We start from the raw sequence: 18,253 nt of genomic DNA, 5'->3' as shown, positions 1-18,253 counted from the left end.
GCTGTAGTTCTAAACAATGACCATAGCTTTTCTGACAATATGAGTTATGATGGCTGTTAAACCACTAAATCTCTTGGAATTCAATGGTAGGTAGACATATAATCCCAGCCACTTACTTTTTGGCTGGAAATGAGAACTGTATAAGCTACCAATATATAGTGAAAACCAGATAGAAGTAGCTTGCTGCAAGGTAAATGACTGGGCATGGAGGAAAATCAACTGGAGAACCAGCTTTCCCAAACTGGGTGAGATTTTAAAGGGGTTACCAAACCCTAAGATGCCTCCCCATATGCCTGGGCCCTTCATAAAGATTGTACTTACCTGGCTCCCCGGCACCCACATCTCTTCTGATGCCGCTGCTGCATCTCCCTGTCACACTCATGAAAACATCTGGCGTCGGGGGGACATCCAATAGCAGGCCACAATGGGGATGAGCCTCCCTAGCGCCACCCCCCCGCGCCAGATGTTTTCAGCCATGTGATGGGGAGAAGCAGCGGCGGCTGTGCGGGCGACAGAAACGACGGGGTGTCGGGGAGCCAGGTAAGCACAACCTATGTGAGGTTTTCTAGCCTGATGAGAATCAATGACTCTTCTACTAAGGTCATCAGAAATCTCCTTCCTTTGTGCCATGATATACTTCCACAAATGTGTTCTGAGGATTACAGATCCCTGTTCTTCAAATAAAACAGACCACCCGCTCACACCTGCTTGTCATCCCATTGATTGAAAACACCGGACTCTAATTTCATCTTCAAATCTGTTGATCCTAAAGGTTCACATATTTTTGCTGCTCACAGAATTTCTAATATTTTTGACTCCTTTGGTTATCTTTATCTACTTTTAGTTCTTGATCATTTTGGACTTCTAGGACTTTCCAGAAGTAGAATACTGATGAGCTATACTCAGGACAGGTCATCGGTATCTGACCAGAGGGGAGGGGGTCCCACAACTGTTACCGCCACCAATCAGTTGTTTGACGATACTGTGGTGCTCTAGTGAGCTCTGCGGCCTCCTCACAGCTTACCTGGCACAGCGCCCTCCATTGTATAGTGGCTATGCTTGGTTTAGCAGCCCTTGAATGGGACTAAGCTGTACCACAGTCATGAGACCATTAATGTGACATCACTGGCCGAGGAAGAGTCCGGTGCTCACTCTACTGGGACCAGATACTGATGACCTATTCTGAGGATAGGACATTCATAGTCTTTTTCGGCACCAATAAACCTAAACACTGTCACATTTCAATCACACCCCCGTTTTCGGATAAGTGCATAAAAAGTGTCTAAATCACTCAATAAACCCGGTGGGAAGCTGTATTAGTAAATTACTGCAATGTGTGCACAACAAGAGGGGCCAACTCCGTCAATGGAAGTACCGACCAATCAGATTCCAGCCTTCATTTTCCTAACGCAGGGTAGAAGATGAAATAGGTAATCTGATTGGCTGATGTGCGCTCAGCTGCCATTCCCGCCTACATTAGTTTTCATAAATGAGCCTGGTAAGATGACATTAGAAGCAGTGCTGCCAGAGGACGCCGGTAATGGAGGAGTGAGGCGCCCGACCATTACAGGGTAGTGAGGAGACGGCTGTGTTTTGTGGCTGAAAATATAGTTTACTTCTCTATAAAAACATACTCAAATATTGCTTTATATCGCCACAGAGCGGGTTTTAATTTCCCTTCCTCATTGTCTATGACGTCCCCCCTCCTCCCCCCCTTTCTGTGTAATGGTACGCTCCGAACAGGGAGCGGGCGGGCAGGCAGATCAGCGCTCAGTAGTGCTCGGAGCAGCCAGGAGGAGGACGTGCACCGGGCGCTCTCTGGTGGGGTCGGGGGTAGTAGTCCACACATGTCAATACATAGACAGAAGGGGCATTTGTGAGACGAAGATTTGCCCCCGGGCTGGGCTGGAGGAGCTGAATGCTGATGGACGGCGGAGGGCTGACTGTGCTGAAAGCCTTGAAGTGACAGTGACCACATCCAGATCTCCGGCCCTGCTCCTCTGGTACTGCTAAGCCCCCCATTGCCATCTGTGAGATCCTGTGTGTTCATTCATACGCCCCTGTCTCATTCATGCTTATTCGTCGCTGACGCCGAGCATTGGCGTAACTATTTCTAATGGCTGGCCATCATCGCTGCGTCGCGGATCACTTGATGAACTTACTGTGCTTTATCCTTATAACTGATCATTAATTCTATTAAAATTGCTTGCGGTTAATTGTTTAAGGGATTTTTTCCCCCAAAAAATACTAGATTATGTTATGTCGTGGCCAGCTGTACTAATAGCCCACCTCCTAAGTGCTTAGCACCCGTCCATATACCATGCAGGGGGCAGACCTTGTGTGATCGCTTATTAACACCCCCCCATGGACTTTCATCTGGTTACACAATGACCCCCATCCTCCAGCGTTTCCTGTCATACCGCTCCAATCTCCTGTCATTTCCCCCAGCCCTTCAAGAGCCCTTTAAATCTCGCTGTGCTGTAGTCACATCTGACACCTGCCACCCTCTGAGCGGCAGCTCCCAATTACCTCATTTCTAGATCAGACGCTTGATGTTGTGCCTTCGTTTCTCCTCCCTTTTCAGCGATACGTTGTAATTATGTTGTTTTTGATAGTATTTTTATCATCCCATTAAATGCACTGGTTACTGTCGTCTTCTCATTCTATTGACGCCCCGTGTAGAGTGGTCTTCGCTCTGCTCGGCAGGTAGCTGACCCTCGTTAGTGGTTCATGTCCTCTATGGATAGTATATCCTGTCTTCTTAGATTTACCTAATTGTTTTGATGTCTTTTTTCAGGTTAACGCTGAGCATTGCAAGGTCCGAGGGGCAGCATCTTCACCACCGTCATCAACATGTCCACGGTCCAGACCACCGTGGCCGACTTACGTTCTAGGGTGGGGGGTAAGTACCGTATGGTGGATTATTTCACTTACTGTATAGTGTTGTTCGTAGGCAGACATAGGTGTGCAGATGACTCGGGTCAGACAGTAAATTTCTCTTCTCCTTTAGGCCTCTTTAACACTACAATTTTTAATTTTTTCCCATTTTGCTGGCTGTTTTTTGCGTTAATTCATTTCAATGGTTCCGCAAAAAAAAAAAAAAAAAAAAAATGGATGTAGTCCGTATGCATTCCGTTTCCGTATTTCCATTTTTCTGTTCCGTTAAAAGATAAAACATGTCCTATTATTGCCTGCAAATCACGTTTCATGGCTCCATTCAAGTCAATGGGTCTGCAAAAAAAAAAAAAAACAGCATACGGAAATGCATCCGTATGTCTTCAGTATCCGTTCTTTTTTTTGCGGAACCATCTATTGAAAATGTTATGCCAAGCCCAATTTTTTTTTTTCTATGTAATTACTGTATATGCCATACGGAAAAACGGAACTGATCCGTGAAAAACGGACCGCAAAACACTGAAATAGCCATACGGTAGTGTGAAAGAGGCCTTAGGCTACCAGCAGATTACAGTGCGGAAAAAGCGCAGCATACTGCAGAAAGAATAGGCAAATCCCATGTTTACTTGGTGGATTTGTTCTGTGTGGAAATTGAGCGCACCGATTTCCAAATTCGCGGCATGTCAATTATGTGCGGTTTTAGTTGTCACGGTGAGATGTGCCAAACTTTTTCTGATACGCCCCTAATGACTTAAACGCATCAGGTGGGTGCAGCAGGGCTAAGTATGTCAGTTTGCACAGTGACATATTTGTGGTTTCCCACTGTGCTGTGTGTCTCTGCCTGACCAGTATCTGCTGAATTATACTGACATAATGCTGCCAGTATAATTCTGCAGCAGTAAGGTCATGCTGAGACACACAGCATTATAAATCAGTATGATGCAGTGCGCTCCTGCAAAATGAGCAGCGTTCAGAACAGAGAATTGCACACGGAGCACGATTTCAACAGAGGACACGCTTGTCTGAAAGAGGCCTAAGGCTAAGGCTCCATTCACACGTCCGTGGTTTGTTGCGGACCCGCAACACACCCGCCTGGCATTCCTATAGAAATGCCTATTCTTGTCCGCAAGCTGCGGACAAGAATAGGACATGTTCTATTTTTTGCTGAGCTGGGGACCCGAAGATCGGGGTCGCGCTCCGCAATTGCGGATGCAGACAGCACACTGTGTGCTGTCTGCATCCATTCCGTCCCCATAGAAAATCAATGGGTCTGCACCAGTTCCGCAAAATTGCGGAACGGATGCGGACCCGTTTTGCGGACGTGTGAATGGAGCTTAAGGGGAACAGCCTGCCGGATCAGTACTAACGCTTGCACACGTGTATGCCGGAAGTCCGGGCCGGCCCCATTCACTATAGTGGGAGATGCGGCCACAGCACGGCTGGACAAAAAATGCAGCGCGTGAAAGAAGCCTAAGGCCTCATGCACACGGCCGTGTTCCGCGGCCGAGAGCGCACCGTGGTAACCCGGCCGGGAACGGCGCTGTGTGCTTCATGTAGCGGCTGCTGTACAGTAATACACTATACTAGTGTATTACTGTACAGCAGCGGCTGCATGAAGAGCACGGCGTCACATGGCAACCAATGACGCCGTGCGCTCCTGCTGTCAGCAGGGATCCCGGCCGGGTTACCATGGTCCGCTCTCGGCCGTGGAACACGGCCGTGTGCATGAGGCCTGAGGGTACTTTCACACATGCGGCAGAGGATTCCGACAGGCAGTTCCATCGCCGGGAACTGCCTGCCAGATCCGGCAATCCGCACGCAAACGAATGCATTTCTAAGACTGATCCTGATGCGGATCAGTCTCACAAATGCATTGCAATACCGGATCCGTCTTTCTGGTGGTCATCCGGAAAAACATATCCGGTATTTTATTTTTCTAATTTCTAAAGGTCTGCGCAGACTGCAAAACCTGTTCCGTTTCAATGGAAATTAATACCGGATCCGGCATTCCGGCAAGTGTTCAGGATTTTTGTCCGGAGAGAAAACTGCACACAATCTGCGAAAAATCCACAAGTAACATGCAAATTTGGTGTGAAAACTGCATGTAGCAGAGCTGTCTGTGTGTTGTCATAACTGTATGACTTACCCCAGCTTCACACACATCACTTGTCCAGCCAGTTTAACTTCAGTGCAAAAGTCCAGATTTCATAGACTGACAGCAAGGTATAGAATAACACAGCAGGCAGCGTTTTTTCTTTCCGTCCATTTGACATCCGGCATCATAAGTGTTGGATGAGTATGAACGATCTCAAAAATAAGGAAGCGGCAAAAAAAGGCGTGAAAATCCGTCTGAATTAGGGTTCATTCACACGACCGTGTGTAATCCTTTCCGATTAGCGGTCTGCAAATTATGGAACCGTGTCCGAATTTTGCAGACAAATGACTTCCGTATGTCTTCCGTTTTTTTTACGGTCCGCAAAAAACGGAAGGAAAAAAAAGAGAGGAAAAAAAAAAAGAATTAAGGCCTTGAAAAATACGCAAGCAGATCCGCAAAAAACAGATGACATGTGGAAACCATTCCGTATGTCGTCCGCAATTTCAGATCCATTGACTTGAATGGTGCTGCGGACCGATCTGTATGGACAATAGTAGGACATGCTTCATATTTTTGCGGAATACGGATGCGGACAACATACTGAATGTTGTCCGAACATTTTATTCACCCATAGGAATAAATGGGTCTGCTTTTATTCCGCAAAATGCGGAAGAGATGCGGATCGGATGCGGAAAAAAATACGGTCGTGTGAATGTACCCTTACACTGATGTACATGTACATTTCTGTTTTTATTTTATTTTGTGCATGGCTTCTTTTTCCGTCTGTGGCATGTTTCTGGGGATCTGAACAAGGGCCATAGATGTCAACAGGTGAGATCTAAAAACAGCATTTTCTGTATTTGTATCGCTCACGTGTGTATTTGTTCCGTTTTTTCCTCCTCTGTATTTATGCATCATTACAAAAACAATAAAATGGTTCATCCTGTATCAAAAAAAGGAACAAATGCTGATGATAAACGGACAGCTCATCGAGGGTGTGAATGAGCCCTAAGGCCTGCTTCACATATATCCAGTGATTCAGCCCAGTTTTTCTCTGGCTTGGTGCAGAAAACGCCAGAACTAATCCCATATTTTTTAGATCGTTCATATTCATCTGGCGCATTACTTATGTTGCCGGATGTCAAATAGCGCTGCATGCTGTATTATTCTGTTCGTTGCGGTCAGTCTATGAAATCTGGACTTCTGCATTGAAGTGAACTGTCTGGGCAGCTGATATGTTTGAAGCGGGAGTAAGTCCTACACAGACAACTCTGCTACATGCAGATGGCCCTCATGATATGTATTAGGCGGTATAACTCGATTAGGACTGCTGCAGAGCACGGCTATAGGGATTCATATTGACGTATGTGGGATGATGGGTATGTAGTAGTCTTCCAGCTTCCTCTTGCTGTTACTGCTGCCTACATTGTATGCCTATGACACTTGAGATTCCTCTGTAGTTGGCGAATCCCCGGGGCTGGCGCTCCTTATCTCTCCTCCGGCTGACTCCACGTTCAATGATTGCTATTTGATACTGCAGTGTATCGCCACGTTGTCTGACTGAGCATTTGACACAGCGTGATATAATAAGAGGGAGATTTTTCGGAAGCCTGGGAGGCTTAAAGAGCTCTCTGTAGTTATATAGAGGGCTGCCAGAACCTCGCTGGTAATGTCCAATGTACACTGGGGAAGATTTATCAAAACTAGTGCAGGAAAAGCGGAGATTTTGCCAATGGCAATCAAACAGATGCCAGCGCTGGGGAGATGAAAACTGCTGTGGGTCACTGCTCCCGGTGTTAAAAATTTCGTCCCCAATACTGATCTCTTATAAATGGGGAGATTTGTTATTGTGGATGTAGTGACAGGGTACGCCCATAGCACTTTTGGCGTTCATTCGCCTCTTAGGCTGGGGTCACACGGACTTTGGCCATGACAAGCTTTGCACAGAGCGAACGGCCAGTTGAGGCAACCCCAGAATTGCCCCAAAATGTTTTTATTGCGTTTCTGGGGTCCCGGCAACTCTATTATGTTTTGGGGCCAAAGTCGCCTTGTAGCCCCAGCCTTCCTCTTGAGCAGCACATTTGGATGAGCCACACGGTAATAAACTGCCCCCACATGCTGCCGCTTTCACTCCTCCATTTTGAAGGTATAACCACATAATGGCTGCTATAGGACAGAAAACTGTGACAATGTCCAGTTTTGCCACTGTTCGGGTGCGTTTTTTCTAAATTGATTGTTAAAGGGGTTGTCCAACGGGTGAAGATTTCTTAAAAAAGGGTCAGAATGGGTTTGAAAAAAAACCTATACCTCACTGATCCTCCGCGGTTCCCATTCAAACGCGTTCCGTGCCCCTGCCCATCTCTGTTTCCTGGTCCCTCTTGACATGCAGAAAATTACCGCTCAGCCAACCCCTGGCCGCAGAGATGACCCACCTTAGCCAGTGATTGGCTGAGCAGTTGTCAAGAGGGACCAGGTAGCGAGAACCGGGAAGCGTTGGAAAAGAAGCATCGGGGGATCAGTCGGGTGAGTTTCTTTAATTTTATCAAACCCATTCTGAGCCATTTGTAAAAAATGTTTCTACCGCTGTGCAATCCCTTTTAAGGGGCAGGTCATATTTAGGTAACTTGGCACTCTGTTTTGTGGGACAAACTTTGGTTTACCTGCAAAATTGACGATGGACAATTCAAAAACTGTGCTGATTTGGGATAAAAGGACATGGCTGTGCAATTTTCAGCTGTAGAAAGAGTCTGTTTTTTCCCATAGAAACAGTATGTAAGAGCTGTGTCTGGTATTGAATAGGGACAAGCTGCAAGTGACTGAGGCTGAACTGCAGTACCAGACATAGTCCAAGTACAGGTGTGGCGCTGAAACAGACCATTTCTCTAAGGGCTTCTTCACCCGACCGTTGCAGTATTGCAGGCCGCATACGGCGGGTCTGCAATACACAGGGCACTGGCCGTGGGCATTCCGCATCACAGATGCGGACCCACTCACTTGAATGGGTCAGCAAATACAGATATGCAGTGCGGAACAGAATGGAACCCTACAGAAGCACTACGGAGTGCTTCCGTGGGTTCCGTTCCGCGCCTCCGCACTGCAAAAAGAGAGAACTTGCTCTATTATTATTATTATTATTAATAATAATAATTAATAATAATTTTTTATTTTTTTTGTGGAACGGACTGATTGCGGACCCCATAAAAGTGAATGGTGTCGCGATCTGCATGCGGCAGCCCCGGGGCCGTGCCCGTGCATTGCGGACCGCAATTTGCGGTCCTCAGCACGGGCACGGAGGGGCAACGGTCATGTGAACAAGCCATAAGGCTAGTTTCACACTGCCGCAAGAGATCCTACAGACTCGGAGAATAGCCTGCCAGCGCTCTCTGGATCCAGTATCGCCGGATGGTACAGGAATGCCTGCTGTTCCGTTAACTATAATGGGGACCGGCTGGGATTCGCCAGCACCCAGCAAATATGCTGAGAATCGGCCAGACAAAAAATGCTGCACGCAACGTTTTTTTGTTCGCCCGATTCCTGGCATTATCTACCAGACCTGCCGGCCTGAAAGAAGCCTGTGAACTGAAACCCGGTCTGTTCTGTATCCTAAACAAGCACTCATGCTATTCAGCTGGTCATGTAGCACTGGGAGACTTGGGGTCTGTGTAGAGAGCTCCCCATTGGGACCCATTATGTACGTCTTCTGTCCTATGTCCCTACACTTTCTCATTACTTGGAGTATAGGCCATGTTCATCCATGGTGGATTTGCAGATTTGCCAATCTCATTCACCTGTATTTTATTCACAATACATCACAGAACACAGATCAGATGTTGAAAATGAGACGTTTTTACCATTTCATAAAAAACTCATTTAGAACTCTGGCCACCATGCATCTCAAAAAAGGTTGGGACAGGACCATGTCTACCATTGCGTAGCATCACATCTTCTTTTAAGGGCTCATGCACACAAATGTATTTTCTTTGTGTCCGTATGCGGAACTATTCACTTCAATGGGTCTGCAAAAACAGAAAAACATTTGCGTTCCGTTTCCGTATGTCCGCTTGGCAGTTCCGAAAAAGTAGTGCCTGTCCTATTATTGTCTGCAAATCACGGTCCGTGGCTCCATTCAAGTCGATGGGTCCACAAAAAATACAGAATACGTACGGAACACATCTGTATGTCATGGGTATCTTGTGAATCCATGCCCACTTAGCCCATGTGTTTACTGTTTGCAAACATTACAGTACAGTAATAACAAACTTCCTGTTTCTGTTTGCGAGCCGCAAAAAACGGATTGCATACGGATATGTTTTGTGGCATAACGGAACAAATGCGGTCAAAAACCAGAAAAAAACACCGGATCAGTAAAAACGGACTGCAAAACTACAATGGTCGTGTGCATGAGCCCTAACAGTCTGTAAACATCTGGGAAGTGAGGAGACCAAACGCTGGAGTTTTGGGAGGTCACTGCTGTCTCGTTCTTGTCTGATGTAGGATTCTAGCTGCTCAACATTCCTGTTTTTGTTTCATGATGCACTAAGTGAAAGGTCTGGAGCAGAGGTCGCAATAACGCCTGTACAAGCGTCATAGACTCGAGTCCTGTACAGGCAGTTTTACTCCCTAAAAAAAATGTCTGATGTGTATGAATACGCACTATGATTTCACTGCCATTCATGAGCGCTGTGACCGGCACAGACATCCAATCACAAAGCTCCGCACAGTACAGAGCTTTGTTATTAGAGAGGAGGCGGCTGATTTGTCAGTATCCACAGGCTGCCGTGCCATTGGCCGATCCTCTCACACCCCCCTTCTCCCGCGAGCTGAACACACAGCAGCCATTCCGCGCCATTGCCGGCTGCTGATGAAGGGAAAGCATGGTGGGAATGGAGCCTCTGGAGCAAAGACAATGAGAGAAGTGTCAGGCTTGTGCCCAGATGATGCCACACCAGAAGTGCCCTGCAGGCTTCTGTCTGCTGCTGGGAGCTCCATGTGGAGGTTTATCAATGGAAAACGAATATCCAAGAGGCTGAACAAAACCCTGCTTCTTATGTTAAATCAGAACTTTCATTTGATTGCCCTGATACCTAAACACCAAAAGGGAAAAAAAAAAGAATTTTAAAAACCTGCTGTTTCTCTAGATGACCTTTATGTTGTTAGTAGTGTTAATAGAGTCTCAAAGGTTTATAAAAGTAGGGTACCTGCTTTTATAGACCCCCCCCCCCCCCTACGTATTATATATATGACTAACTACAATTTCCGTACTCCTCCTCAAAAATGGTCAGAGGAGTATTTTTACTCTTCTGGAAAAAATGTAGTGCGACCTCTGGAGTGCAGGCAGACAGTCCAGCACCCGGACTCTTCTGTGAAGCCATGCAGTTGTGATGGATGCAGCATATGGTTTAGCTTTGTCTGGCTGAAATAGGGAAGCCTTTCCCTGAAAGAGACATCTGGATGGGACCATATGTTTTCTAAAACCTCTGTGTACCGTTTAGCATTGATGGTGCCTTTCCAGATGTGTAGGCTGCCCACACCATAGGCAGTAATGCAGCCCCATACCATCAGGGATGCAGGCTTTTGAAATGTGTTCTGATAAGCTGGATGGCCCCTCTCCTATTGAGACCGCAGTACACAGCGTCCGTGGTTTCCAAAAATAATTTCTGGATTGTGTTGACATACTGGTTCATGCAGTTTTCATTTGCATTTGTGCATTGCATGGTGGACTGTGTTCGCAGACCATGATTTGTGGAAGTGTTCTGGAGCGTGTGCACGGAGTTCCAGCACAGGATCGTGCCTGTTTATAATGCAGTGCCACACAAGGGCCCAGAGACTATGAACATCCAGCGTTGTCCCTCGTGCACACGGATTTCTTCGGATTTTCTGAATCTTTTGATATTATGTACTGTTAATAGTGAGCTATTCCAAGTCTTTGCAATTTTACATTGAGGAAAATTTTTCTTAAAGGGAACCTGTCATCAGCCTTTTCCAGGCCCAGTCTGCAATGATTGTGATGTTGGTTCTTGGCAACCACTTACTTTTCCCTTATAAATGACAGACCGCTGAAATCTGCTCATCTGTCTCTACTTTATTCTGCCGTTAGTATGGGCAGCATACAGTTGACAGTTTCCCTTTAAATTGTGCCACAATTTTTAGACACAGCCTTCACTTTTGGGAGACTCTGCCTCCCTGTTTTATACCCAGTCATGTGACTTAGTAGTAAATTGTTTGTGTTGTTTATTTTTTTATTAGTACCTCTTTTCCAGCCTTTTCTTGCTGTTTGTCACAATTTTTTGACATGCATTGCTACCATCACGTTACAAATGAGTTAGAGGTTACCCGTTATCCTCTGGATAGGTCATCCGTATCAGAACGGCTGGGAGCTGTTAGAAGGGGCTGGCGACCAGTGAGTGGCCTCTTCCTGGGCCATCTGGCGTCACATAGTTGCTGCTCATTCCCATTGAAGTGAATGGAGCATGGCTACAAAACCAGGTGCAGCTGCCGTGCTGGGAGCCAGCTGCTCTCAACAGAGCTGCAGTGAGCGTGGTGGCTCCCCATAACAGCTGATCGAAGGGGGTACAGGGACCCGGACCTCTGACGATCTTATAATAATGACCTATCCTGAGTATAGGTCGTTGTTATATATTGCTAAACGGGGTGGATTTGATTTAAATCACTAGTCAGTAAGGCTTAATTTAAATCATAGTTTTCTACATAAAGACTAATTCTTGCTGGTATAACTTATAATATGTAAGTAGATGAAGATTTTTAGAATAACAACTTTTCATATTAGGTTGATTCTGCATTAATAGATTTGTAGAAGTTAGGATTAAGGTCTTTTTCTCAACTCTGTTCATGTTATAACAGTTTTGCTGTAAAGAAGAGGCATGTGATCTCTGCTGAGTCAAATTCAGTTTTGAGAACTGCAAAAGTAAACCAAGCATCTGTGATAATATCTTGTAGGGAGAGAAACTGACCAATAATCGTGAATGGATTCATGGAATTTATTTACCCAAAAAATTTAACATATACAGCCTTATTCTACATAATTAAAAAACAAATCTTTATTTCATGATGGAATAACCTTTGGATGGTAATGTATGTATATATTTTACTCAAACAGCATTTTATATAAAAAAAGAAAAATTCTTTTTTTTTTTTTTTTTTTTTTTTAAATCATTGATTTTTATCCACCCTGTTGCTAAATAACCCCTTTAATTTTTTTTTCTTGAAATTGTAAAATGTCCCACTTTCAACATCTGATATGTATTCTCTCATCTACTGTATGTCATTGCATTCTGTTTCTATGTACATTTTACACAACGCCCCAACTTTTTTGGAATTGGGGGTTGTACAAACGCAACTCTTTTCGGATCTGCTCTATTCTGATTGTAAGCTCAGAGACTGTCTAATAGGCCTGAGACAATGATGAATGTAGATGCTTGGTATCAGAGGCCGAACTACAAGAAAGAGGGATAATATAGGAGAAGGCATGCTTCCTCTTGTTTTTGGTTGGCGTTGCTGCTTCCTTTGAACCTTTGCACAGCTTGATGCTTGCAGAATGTCAGATACTCCGGAAATAACAGCAGTCGTGTGATGCTGAGCGTTACATGGGGATCTGGATACAGGAGCGGTCGTGCCATCTTTGCTGGCCATGCTCATAGCGTTCATTTCATCTCTGCTGCTGCTGAAGATGATGAAGAAAATAGTCATGGGTGAGATCTCGCACCTCTTACGTAAGTGCTCCAATTACACATCCCCCAGCACATGACATGACGAGGTGTTAAAGTGTTAAAAATAAAATGCTCAATATGGTTGGAAATTTAAAGGCATAGTTTGCAAAATGTGCAGTAAGAGAAAATACTTTTATATAAATGGTACTCCTATTTCTCGGTATGGTTTCTATGCACTGTAATGGCTTATATTTGCCATTACCGGACAGTTCAGCATGACACGTTGGTGTTGAGCGAACTTGTGTTTTAAGTTCGGCGTCTAAAGTTCGGGTTATCGAAGAATCGCGTTATGGATTCTTCTACCACGGACCATAACCGAATTTAGAATCCATAACGCGATTCTTCGATAACCCGATTTTTAGACGCAGAACTTAAAACACAAGTTCGCTCAACACTAGTTATAGTATCTTGCAGATCTTGGTTTCCGTGTCTATGCATATTTTTCTTGAGGCATTGATTTCTAAATAATGATTATCCATGGGGAATTTATGAATGCAGTTTATATTTGTTTGCCCAAAATTGTCTGGCAAGGCCTTGTTAGGAACCAGAGAAGCTTTTACCATAGGCATAACTGGCCCCACAAGTTAGGTGGTAGTGGTCATTGTTGGTACTCTTGGTCTTTGCCTATCTGTGTCCTTTAGAGGCCAGGGCTCTACATCAGCACAGCGTCCCCTTTAAATCATCGAGCATATGGAAAAAAATTCCAACATGGCGTGTTTTGCCCTATAGGAAACCATTACATGGTGGCTTTGAGTTCCATTGGATTTAATACTTTGTGGAGATGAAAAAGGATCCGGTTGCAGAAGTTTTCAGATACTGATTTGAGACTAGAGAAGATTTGGATTACAGCTTTGTGCTCCTTACAGGGGTTGTACCAAGATCTGAATTTGGAAAGTCTTCACACCCTTTAACTTTTTTTTCATATTTGGTTATGTTGTGGCCTTGTGCTAAAATAAATCAAAATTTAGGTTTTTCTCCATCATTCTGGACTCCATACTGCATAATGGGCAAGTGGAAACAGAATGTTCAAAATGTTTGATAATTTATTGAAAATGAAAAAATTTAAATCTTGCATTGACATAAGTAATCAGACCCTTTATTCAGCACTTAGTTGAAGCACCTTTCGCAGTGATTACAGCCCCCAGTCGTCTTTGTTATGCTGCCACCAGGTTTGCACACCTGGATTTGGGGATTTCTTGCTATTCTTCTCTGTATATCCTCTCAAGCTCTGTCAAGTTGAGCAGTGACTGTTGGTGGACAAGCCATTTTCAGGTCTCTCTAGAGATGTTCTGTTGGGTTCAAGTCAGGGCTGTGGCTATGCCACTCAAGGACCATTCACAGAGTTGTCCCTAAGCCACTCCTGTGTTGATTCTCCCTGTCCCAGCCACTGAAAAATACCCCCACAGCATCATGCTGCCACCACCATGCTTCTACCCCATACCATCGTATAGTGGTGGTGAGCAATACTCCCACAGCACCATGCTGCCACCACCATGCTTCTACCCAATACCATCGTATAGTGGTGGTGAGGAGTGCCTGGTTTCCTCCAGATATGACTCTTAGAATTGAAGCCAAAAAGTTAAATCTTGGTTTCATTAGACCAAAGAATAGTATTATTATTTTTTTATTTTTATTTTTTTACTGAGGAGAGGCTTCTGATTGGCCATTCTGCCATAAAGCCCCGATTGGTGGGGTGCTGCAGTGATGGTTGACCTTCTGGAAGTTTCTACTATTTGCACACAGTATCTTTGGAGCTCAGCCAGAGTGACCATTAGTTTCTTGTTCACTTCTCTTATCAAGGCCCTTTCCCCTGATTACTTAATTTGGTGAAGTGGCCTGCTCTAGGAGGAGTCCTGGTTGTTTCAAATGTCTTCCATTTAATAATTATGGAGGCCACTGTGCTCTTTCAGTGGTGCAGAAATTTAGTCCCTTCTCTAGATCTATTCCTCCTCACAATCCTGTCTCTGAGCTCTATAAGCAGCTCTTTTCTCCTCATGGCTTGGTTTTTGCTCTGATATGAATTGTCAGCTGTGAGACCTAATATATAGAAGGGTGTCCAAATCGTGTCCAGTCAACTTAATTTACCACAGCTGGACTCCAATCTAAGTGTAGAAACATCTAAAATAAGATGAGGAGAAATGGGAACCCCCACAGCTAAACTTCAAGTGTCAAAACAGAGGGTCTAAATCCTTACAAAATTTTAGTTTTCCTTTTAATAAATTTGCAAACCTTTCTAAAATTCTGTTTTTACTTTCTCATTTAAGGGTATTGAGTAAAGATTGACGGGGAAAACTTGAATATTCTCTTATTTTAGCACAAGGAGCGACATAATAAAATGTAAAAAAGTCAAAGGGTCTGAAGACTTTCCGAATACATAGTATCCATAGGATAGGGGTTAAGTGTCTAAGTGGTGGGACCCCCACTGATCATGGGAACGGGCTCCTGGTTCCCCTTGTGTGAATGGAGCGGTAGTCGAGCTTGTGCTCTATATATGTCTATGGGATGCCAGATATTGCTGAGAAGATTAATGTAAATATATTGTGAACTTTTTGTCTTTTTAGCTTATGAAATAGGACGTCTGGATGCTAATTTATACTATCATGTCATGCTGACATACAGCCTCCTTTTGTTCTCTAAGACAAATTTTTCCTACTTGCATTTTAATTTCTTTTCGGCTCTGGAGCGTCTATTTCTGTCCGTGTGTGTAAGTAAAACCTGAGATGTTAATTATGCATCTTATTGGTTTTAGAAATGATGATGATATATCAAATCTGTCTCTTCCCTGCTATGTGTACCAGTAGGAGCTACACAGAAGTAAGCCGGTCAGACATTCAACAGCTTTTGGCCAAACACACATTTGGCTGACTGCTGTTCCTCCTGATCTTCCTGTACGCGTGCATATTTGGTTGAGCTGAGGATGCATGTATTCTTGATGGAGAGGGGATTGTGCTGCTGGCACGTATCTCTGGCAAAGGGTTATTTTCTTCCAACATGAGCCGAACATCCAATACAAATAAGATAGTTGCCCTGTACCGTTGACATCGTCAGGATCGGGTGACTTTAATCTAGTATGTGTGGCCATTTTCAGTTGCCCTTGCCGTTGCATGTTATTTCACATGTGTTATCAGACTATGACCATTAGTTATAATGTTAATATATAAAATCACGCTGGCTCAATCCCAAGACTTCCTAATTTCCTTAAGGACTGTAAAGCCTATTAGGGCAGGTGTCATAAACGGGGGGGGGGAGCCCTTCCCTTCCCTTCCCTTGAGGGAGAACAGGGCCTATGTGTACTAGTCGCTCCCAGATGGCGGATTGAAGGAGACCGCTACATGTAAATGAAGCAGTCTTCAATGAACGAGCAGCCAAGTGTCGGGAAGGAGCGCTACTTCCTGACTATCAGCCCCTCGGACGGTCGACCCGTGTAAATCCAGCTTAAGTGAGTGTTTACAAGGTTGGAGAACAGAGTCGGTGTTCATAGCCTTTGAAGTGTGACTGTTTGGTTTTCAAGCATTGTGCTGCTAGATCAGTGTACATGAGAGAGAACACCATTTCTTGCCATTATATGACTTATATCTTGTATTTTATCAGCTTTTTCCCTCTAGTCTGTCTGTAATTCTCAGTTGCTGATATATGCCCTTTACATGGCCCATAATATGGCCAACTCTGAATTCAATGCCATGCTGCAAAAAGTGCTTCACTTGCAGGACTGTATTAGGTACAAAAAAGCAATATACCGCTACATGGGTTGTGGTTGCACTCATCTGGTTGAGGTGTGCTGTACTGGCTGGACACTGCTCAGGTTAGGTGACAGCAGCCTGGACATCCCTGGGTCTCTCCTGATCTCCGGTGCAGAAATCCACAATATTCAGGATCTTCTTGGACCTTCAGCATAGGATATCAGTGTTTTAGCAAAATGCAAATCAAATATGTTCTAGAGCTCCCTAGCATTTTATAGGCTACTTTAACATTAGCGGTTTTTGCGAATCCGTCATGGATCAGAAAAAACGCTTCCGTGACAACAATACAACCGCATGCATCTGTCATGAATGGATCCGGTTGTATTATGTCTTCTATAGCCATGATCCGTCATGAACACCATTGAAGGTCAATAGAGTACGATTCAGTTTTCTATTGTCAGAGAAAACGGATGCATTTTGGTGCACTCCGTTTCGTTCAGTTTTGTGCCCATTGACAATGAATGGGGACAAAACTGAAGCGTTTTCTTCCGCTATTGAGATCCTGTGACTGATCTCAATAGCGGAATTGAAAACACAGATGTGAAAGTAGTCTTACTTACAGGGAACTTGTCTCTGGGGATTTTGTGTATAGAGCTCATCCGCAATACCCTGTATGCTTTTATTGTGTAGAAAAAAATACATATGCAAATTAACCTGAGATGAGTCCTGTCCCGGACTCCTCTCACATACAGGACTCCTCTCACATACACTCTCATGTTCATTTTCATATGCATCAAATATTATTTTTTTTTCTTTTGTTTTTTTTTTACACAATAGAAGCACACAGAGCTATGGGGACTGGGTATTGTGGATGTGCTAGTGGCCATCTAGCAACCCATGTCCTCAGCTCTATACACAAAATCCCGGTGACAGGTTCCCTTTAAAAGAAGCACTTTCTCAAGTTGAAAAAATGTGAAACACTTTGTTAGGGAACGCCAGAAAATATTAGTTTCGTGTTTTGACTATTTATGAAATAAATAGTCGAATATCCTACGCTGAGTGCGGCCAAGCTCTGAACTCTGAATTCAGGCTTTTGGATATGTAGAACTCGGGCTTTGAATACATCTGTTGCTTTTTTAATATGCAGCGAGCAGCTGGTGCAGAGGATAGGCGTGATAGTGGCCCCGATGAGATGTCACAGTATACTCCTTTAGGCCTCTTGCACATGGCCGTTGTGTGACCGTATTGCGATTGCATGTGGCGGGTCCGCAATACACCTGCACCGGCCCTTTGTGCACTCCGCATCACGGATGTGGACCCATTCACTTGAATCGGTCTGCAATCACGGGGATGCGGAACGGAAGCACTACGGAGATGCTTCCGTGGTGTTTTTGTCCATGCCTCTGCACTGCAAAAAAATAGAACGTGTGTGTGTGTGTTTTTTTTTTTTTTTTTTTTCAGTGCTGACGGGTCATGGACCTATTCAAGTTGAATGGGTCTCGATCCGTCCCAGCCGCTGCATAGACGTCCGTGCATTGGGGACCACAAATCCCACAACAGCCGTGTGCAAGAGGCCTTAGGCTGTTGCTCCCTAGGGATCGATGCAGTGGAAAGGTGGTTTAAAGAATCAGGCCAGAAGTAAACGTATAAAAGTCTCTTTACTTACTGCTGGACGTGCTCCAAGTTATATTTTGCACTATAAAGTACATAGTGCAGTTTCTAGCTCCAGATGATGGGGTACGGTGGCGGGCTAGGTGGCAGTTTAGGGCACCTCGGATATGCTATCTTGCTGATAACTCTTTAGCCCGTCTGTGAGCTGGCACTTGTGGATATAGGTGTCCAATGTGTAGTGCAGG

General features: G+C 44.6%; 1 protein-coding gene across 5 annotated transcripts in view; it reads left to right on the top strand.

Moving 5' to 3' along the window:
- Positions 1–1,546: 1,546 nt before the first annotated feature.
- ATP8A1 (ATPase phospholipid transporting 8A1) overlaps positions 1,547–18,253 on the top strand; it is a 188,313-nt gene continuing 171,606 nt past the window's right edge. For 3 of the 5 annotated variants that reach the window (XM_044298712.1, XM_044298679.1, XM_044298705.1), the window contains exons 1-2: positions 1,792–2,003; positions 2,798–2,902. In XM_044298712.1, coding sequence (XP_044154647.1) covers positions 2,854–2,902 — 49 coding nt within the window. In that variant the 5' untranslated portion in view covers positions 1,792–2,003; positions 2,798–2,853. Of the gene's footprint in view, positions 1,572–1,791; positions 2,004–2,532; positions 2,707–2,797; positions 2,903–18,253 lie in introns of those variants that run through there. The other 2 variants (XM_044298696.1, XM_044298687.1) reach the window with 2 other exon arrangements.

The sequence above is a fragment of the Bufo gargarizans genome, chromosome 1, assembly GCF_014858855.1.
Source record: "Bufo gargarizans isolate SCDJY-AF-19 chromosome 1, ASM1485885v1, whole genome shotgun sequence".
Taxonomy (NCBI): Eukaryota; Metazoa; Chordata; class Amphibia; order Anura; family Bufonidae; genus Bufo; species Bufo gargarizans.
The sequence above is the reverse complement of the archived record's forward strand: the minus strand, read 5'-3'. Positions and strand labels throughout refer to the sequence as shown.